The sequence below is a fragment of the Passer domesticus genome, chromosome 36, assembly GCF_036417665.1.
Source record: "Passer domesticus isolate bPasDom1 chromosome 36, bPasDom1.hap1, whole genome shotgun sequence".
NCBI classification, from domain to species: domain Eukaryota; kingdom Metazoa; phylum Chordata; class Aves; order Passeriformes; family Passeridae; genus Passer; species Passer domesticus.
Window position 1 is genome coordinate 474,430 of NC_087509.1, and position 7,287 is coordinate 481,716.

At 59.3% G+C, this 7,287-nt stretch overlaps 1 gene segment (V, D, J or C); it reads left to right on the top strand.

Moving 5' to 3' along the window:
• The first annotated feature begins 5 nt into the window (after nucleotides 1-5).
• Nucleotides 6-553, top strand: LOC135288853 (immunoglobulin heavy variable 3-21-like). The segment is given in 2 exon segments: nucleotides 6-24; nucleotides 105-553. Coding segments are annotated over 2 exon segments (468 nt in total).
• The last annotated feature ends 6,734 nt before the right edge of the window (nucleotides 554-7,287 follow it).

The following is a 7,287-nucleotide window of genomic DNA, read 5'->3' on the forward strand; positions in this document are numbered from 1 at the left end:
TGAGGATGAATGGGAGGTCCAAGGGTCAGGATTTGGGGCCAAGAGTCAGGATTTGTGGTCAGTGGTGGAGCTTTTGCCGACCCCATCTCCCCTTTTCCCCGCAGGGCTCCGGGCGGCCGTGACCCTGCTGGAGTGCGGGGGGGACCTCCAGCCCCCCGGGGGGTCCCTGCGCCTCCTCTGCCGAGGGTCCGGCTTCAGTTTTGGGAATTATGAAATGGATTGGGTTCGCCAGAGACCTGGACAGGGGCTGGAGTGGCTCGCAGGGATCTACAGCAATGGTGCTTACATCTACTACGCGCCGTCGGTCAAGGGCCGTTTCACGATCTCCAGGGACAACAGGCAGAGCTCGGTGACGCTGACCATGAACAACCTCAAGGACGAGGATTCCGGATCCTATTTCTGTGCCAAGGGTGATCGTGGTGCTTGGGCTGAAAGTGCTGGATTTGTTGACGTGACTCATGGTGTCTCCATCCCCATCTCCGAGTCCCCCCCGTCCCCAGAGCCCAGACCCTTCCCCCAGACCCCAGCCCCAGACCCAGCTCTTGACCATTGATCCCAGCCTGGCACTGCCTTGGCCCCAGTTCTCACCCGCTGACCCCAAACCACAACTCCTGACCCCAAATCTCCACTTTCTTCCCCAAAACTTAGGACTGAAAGTGGAGATTTTAGGACGAGGATCAAGATTTGGGTCAACTTTGTGGCCAGGAGCTGAGAATTTGGGGCAGGACCTGTCCAGGGCTGGGACACAGGGACAAGGATGGGGTCAAGGGTTGGGGTTTGGGGGAAGGGTCTGGGCTTTGGGGACAGGGGGGACTCGGAGATTGGGGATGGAGCCAGCACCGCCACGTTCACTACGACCAGGATCAGCAGTGTAAGCCCCAGCAGCATTGGCACAGAAATAGGATCCGGAATCCTCGTCCTTGAGGTTGTTCATGGTCAGCGTCACCGAGCTCTGCCCGTTGTCCCTGGAGATCGTGAACCGGCCCTGCACCGACGGCCCGTACTCAATGAAACCACCATTGCTGTGGATCCTTGCGATAAATTCCAGCCCCTGCCCGGGTCTCTGGCGATACCAGCCCATCCCAAAACTGCCAAAACTGAACCCGGACCCTCGGCAGAGGAGGCGCAGGGACCCCCCGGGGGGCTGGAGGTCCCCCCCGGACTCCAGCAGGGTCACGGCCGCCCGGAGCCCTGCGGGGAAAAGGGGAGATGGGGATGAGGGGATGGATCAGGGCGTGGGCTGGAGTGGGCGTGGTGCTGTGGAGGTGGGTGGATCCCAGCTATTGAGTGCCAGCAGCACCAGAAGAATTGGGAGGTCCAAAGGTCACAGTCTGGGGCTAAGAGTCAGGATTTTTGTCACTGTTTGGGCTTTTGCCTTCCTCATGTCTTCTTATTTTTCCCGCAGGGCTCCGGGCGGCCGTGACCCTGCTGGAGTCCGGGGGTACAGCAAGGTCAGGGACCCCCCGGGGGGCTGGAGGTCCCCCCCGGACTCCAGCAGGGTCACGGCCGCCCGGAGCCCTGCGGGGAAAAGGGGAGATGGGGATGGGAACGGCTCAAACATTGACCCAAAATCCTGACTCTTGGCCCCAAATTGAGACCCTTGTATTTCTTCATCCGCTTCCTCCTGCTCCCGCTGGTTCTGCCAGGTGGGTCCCGACTCTCCCTGGATCTGACCACGCCCAGCACCAGCCACACCCTGATATGGTTCATCGTCTCATCTCCCCTTTGTGCCGCAGGGCTCCGGGCGGCCGTGACCCTGCTGGAGTCCGGGGGGGACCTCCAGCCCCCCGGGGGGTCCCTGACCTTGCTGTGCCGCGCCTCCGGGTTCCCTTTGGCCGATCACGACATGTTCTGGATCCGCCAGAGACCCGGGCAGGGGCTGGAGTGGGTCGGGAGTGTCCGGACGGAAGGCTGGAGCTCCGCGTGCGCGCCCTCGGTGCGGGGCCGGTTCAGGATCTCCAGGGACAACGGGCAGAGCTCGGTGACGCTGACCATGAACAACCTCAAGGACGAGGATTCCGGATCCTATTTCTGCGCCAGAAGTTTCCGTGGTGGTTACAGTGGCATTACGCTTGGTGATAGTGACGATGGTGGCGGTGGCTCAAAATCCCCACCCCTGGGTCCCCAACTGTCCCCAGATCCCCAAATCATTTCCCCAAACTCAGCCCTTGATCCTCTTGAACATCTCCCCCAGTCTCCACCATCTTTGCCCCAATTCTCAACTTTCCCCCAATTTTCCCCATTTCACCCAAATCTCCCCCAGCTCCCCGGGCCCTGATTGGGTGGAGGTCAGAACTGGGGGACACGGGTGAAGGTTTGGGGCCAATGGTTGAGTGTTGGGGCAGAAGCCAGAGAGGGTTTGGGGTCAGTGCTGACCATTGGTGCAGATGGGGGAGACTGGGGACAAAGGGTCAGGAACTGGGACAAGGGGTGAGGTTTGGGTTTGAAATCAGCGCTTTGGGGACTCAATGAATGAGCAGAGCTGAAACCAGGAGCCTGACGCCATCACGGGGATCGTCACCATGACTAGCAAGAGCCCAGCAACCAGCACAAAAAAAACTTCTGGCGCAGAAATAGGATCCGGAATCCTCGTCCTTGAGGTTGTTCATGGTCAGCGTCACCGAGCTCTGCCCGTTGTCCCTGGAGATCCTGACCCGGCCCTGCACCGATGTGGCGTATTTAGTGCTGCCATCATCAGTGATTTCTGCGATGTATTCCAGCGCCTGCCCGCATCTCTGGCGGATCCATAAGATGCCAAACTTCCCAAAATCAAAGCCAGAGCCTCGGCAGAGGAGGCGCAGGGACCCCCCCGGGGGGCTGGAGGTCCCCCCCGCACTCCAGCAGGGTCACGGCCGCCCGGAGCCCTGCGGGGAAAAGGGGAGATGGGGATGAGGGCATGGATCAGGGCGTGGGCTGGAGTGGGCGTGGTGCTGTGGAGGTGGGTGGATCCCAGGTATTGAGTGCCAGCAGCGCCAGGAGAATTGGGAGGTCCAAAGGTCACAGTCTGGGGCTAAGAGTCAGGATTTTTGTCACTGTTTGGGCTTTTGCCTTTCTCATGTCTTCTTATTTTTCCCGCAGGGCTCCGGGCGGCCGTGACCCTGCTGGAGTCCAGGGGGGACCTCCAGCCCCCCGGGGGGTCCCTGCGCCTCCTCTGCCAAACCTCTGGCTTCAATTTTGGCAGTTTTGGGATGGTGTGGATCCGCCAGAGACCCGGGCAGGGGCTGGAGTGGGTGGCAGGGATCAACAGTGACGCTTCCAGCACCGGCTACGCGCCGTCGGTCAATGGGCGGTTCGTGATCTCCAGGGTCAAGGAGCAGAGCTCGGTGACGCTGACCATGAACAACCTCAGGGACGAGGATTCCGGATCCTATTTCTGCACAAAAACTGCTGGTGCTGGTTGGGGTGGTGCTGATTGACCCCATTCCTGTCACTCTGTCCCCCCCCTCTCCCCGTGCCCCAGACCCTTCCCCCCAGCCCCTGACCCCACTCCTGACCCTCTGTCCCACCCTGGCTCTGCTCTGGCCCCAAATCTCAGCTCCTGGCCCCAAATCAGGGCCGCTTTCACCCTCAGCTCAGCCTTGGCCCTCAAATCCCAACCACTGCCCCCAGACTTGGCCACTTCTGCCCCAAATCTGCCCGGCTGGCACCGAGTCACAGCCACCGACCCAAACCTGGCCCAGTGGCCTCACATCGGCACTTTTGACCTAAAATTTGAATTCTTGAACCCTGAGCTCAACCTTGGGGTCAATTCTTGACCAATTCAATGTAATTTGGGGAAGGAGGGCAGTGGGAGTGGCCCAGAGGTGACGTTTGGGGCAGAGCCAGTGCAGGGCTGGGACAAAGGGTCAGGAGTGGGGTCAGGGGCTGGGGTTTGGGGACAGGTGGGGACACAGCGATGGGGCCAACACCCGTCACAACCAACGTCACCACCATACCCAGCACTAGCACCACCATAACTGTCGTAATGTTTTCCGCAGAAATAGGATCCGGAATCCTCGTCCTTGAGGTTGTTCATGGTCAGTGTCACCGAGCTCTGCCCGTTGTCCCTGGAGATCGTGAACCGGCCCTGCACCGATGGCGCATAGCTGATGTCGCCACCATTTTTGTTGATCGCTGCGACGTATTCCAGCGCCTGCCCGGGTCTCTGGAGATACCAGCCCATCCCAAAACTCCCAAAATTGAAGCCGGACCCTCGGCAGAGGAGGCGCAGGGACCCCCCGGGGGGCTGGAGGTCCCCCCCGGACTCCAGCAGGGTCACGGCCGCCCGGAGCCCTGCGGGAAAAGGGGAGATGGGGATGAGGGGATGGAAACCTCAAGCAGAAGTGTCTAATTAACAAATGAGTGGATTTGGGCTAATTGCAGGGTTTAAGGCCTTTTTTGATACTGGAAAGTTCTGTTGGAGATTTGGGGCCAGGCGAAGGGAGTTTGGTACAAACCAGAGAAGGTTTGGGGATGGGGGAGCGGCCGTGACCGTGCTGGGCAATTCAGGGCAGTGACACAAAGCTTTTTCTGCAGCTGGCATTCTGCTGAGCCACTCAGGACCTGGACACGCCTCTGTGAAACGCAGATGTTAAAGATGACACAAACCCAGAACTTTTTATTTTCCTGCCCCGGCCTGCCCGGGCCCCTGCAGCTGCCAGGAAGGAAGTGGGGGGAGGCTGCAGAGCCCCAAAATCTCGGCGTCTTCTCCTCCCTCCCCTCTGGCACCTCACTGCTCCCTCCCCGGGTGCCGTGCCTTGGTGCTGCTCCTCGGTTTTGGGGTGAAATCCTCTTGTGAGCTCTGCAGAAATCACCCATTTTTCCCAAAACACGTGAACAGCCTCAAGGACGAGGATTCCGGATCCTATTTCTGTGCCAAATGTTGCAGCTCTGGTTGTGGATCGACTTTCATCACTCTTTATGCTGCCGATATGGGTGCACTTGGCCCTGAGACACGCTGTCCACAAACATCCCAAAATTCCCACATTCTCCCCCCAAATCATTAGTCTTGGCATCAAATCTTGATCGTTTTCCCCCCAAACTCCACCATCATTTTCTCCACTCTCACATTTCTCTGCAGTTTTGATCATTTGACCCAAATCTCAAAGGTTCATCCCCAAAACTCTGCCTTTGGTGCCCCAGATCTCAGCGGGGTTCACTTGTGACCATTGGCACCAAACTCAGCTGGTTCTGCCCCAAATCTCAGCTGTTGGCTCCAAACCTCAGCTGTTGGCTCCATGTCTCAACCAAGGTCCGCAAACCTTGGTGCAAATGGTCGAGATTTGGGGACAATGAGAGAGATTTGGGTCCATGGAGGTAAAAAATGGAGTCAAGAGGTGGAAGGAAGTGTCCTGGGCATGGGGACAAGTGGGGACACGGTAACGGGGATGGGGTCAAACAGCATTGCCCCAACCAGCACCAGCAGTTTTGGCACAGAAATAGGATCCGGAATCCTCGTCCTGGAGGTTGTTCATGGTCAGCGTCACCGAGCTCTGCCCGTTGTCCCTGGAGATCGTGAACCGGCCCTTGACTGAGGGCGCGTAGAAGGTGCTGGCAGCGTCGTTCCTGATCCACGCGATCCACTCCAGCGCCTGCCCGGGTCTCTGGCGCACCCATTCCATGGCAAAACCCCCAAAATCAAACCCGGACCCTCGGCAGAGGAGGCGCAGGGACCCCCCGGGGGGCTGGAGGTCCCCCCAGGACTCCAGCAGGGTCACGGCCGCCCGGAGCCCTGCGGGAAAAAGGGGAGATGGGGTCGCCAAAAGCTCCAACACTGACCAAAATCTTGACTCTTGGCCCCAAATTGTGACATTTTCCTGTGATCCTGCTCGCCCTGCCAACCTCCCACGTGGGTCCACCCCATTTCTCTGGATCTGGCCACACTCACTCCGAGGCCTCAACCAACCCCGTTCCCCATCCCCATCTCCCCTTTTCCCCGCAGGGCTCCGGGCGGCCGTGACCCTGCTGGAGTCCGGGGGGGACCTCCAGCCCCCCGGGGGGTCCCTGTGCCTCCTCTGCCGAGGGTCCGGCTTCAATTTCGGGAGTTACGGAATGTTCTGGATCCGCCAGAGACCCGGGCAGGCACTGGAATGGGTTGGAGGCATCAACAATGATGGTGTCAACACCTACTACGCGCCGTCGGTCAAGGGCCGGTTCACGATCTCCAGGGACAACGGGCAGAGCTCGGTGACGCTGACCATGAACAACCTCAAGGACGAGGATTCCGGCTCCTATTTCTGTGCCAAATGTGCTGGTGCTAGTTGTACTTATGCTGTTGCTGCATCTGCTGCGGTTTCTCCTCTTTCTGATTTTGGTCCTGTGTCCCCAAACACCCCAGCATTCTCTGATCCTTCTCCCAAATCCCAACCACTGCCCTCAAATCTCGGCCATGTTCCCAAAACTCTCTCACCGCTTCCCAATGGGAGTTTCTCCCCAGGTTTGAACATTTTTCCCTAATCTCGGCCTTTCCCTAACCTTGGACTGTTTCCACAGGACCGTCCCGCAATACTCGACCTTTGTCCCCAAATCTGGACCCTTGGCCTAAATTCCCGACCTTCAGAGCAAGGTTTTGGGGAAGAAAGTGGAGATTTGGGGTCAGGAGTTGTGGTTTGGGGTCAGCGGGTGAGAACTGGGGCCAAGGCAGTGCCAGGCTGGGATCAATGGTCAAGAGCTGGGCCTGGGGCTGGGGTCTGGGGGAAGGGTCTGGGCTCTGGGGACGGGGGGGACTCGGAGATTGGGGATGGGGACACCATGAGTCATGTCAACAAATCCAGCACTTTCAGCCCAAGCACTACTAGCACCCCCGGCACAGAAATAGGATCCGGAATCCTCGTCCTTGAGGTTGTTCATGGTCAGCGTCACCGAGCTCTGCCCGTTGTCCCTGGAGATCGTGAACCGGCCCTGCACCGAGGGCGCGTACCAGGTGCTGCCACCACTGCTGCTGATCCCTGCGATGTATTCCAGCGCCTGTCCGGGCCTCTGGCGGATCCAGTACATGTCAAAATTCCCAAAAGTGAACCCAGACCCTCGGCAGAGGAGGCGCAGGGACCCCCCGGGGGGCTGGAGGTCCCCCCCGCACTCCAGCAGGGTCACGGCCGCCCGGAGCCCTGCGGCACAAAGGGGAGATGAGACGATGAACCATATCAGGGTGTGGCTGGTGCTGGGCGTGGTCAGATCCAGGGAGAGTCGGGACCCACCTGGCAGAACCAGCAGGAGCAGGAGGAAGAGGATGAAGAAATCCAAGGGTCACAGTTTGGGGCCAAGAGTCAGGATTTTGGGTCAATGTTTGAGCTGTTCCCATCCCCATCT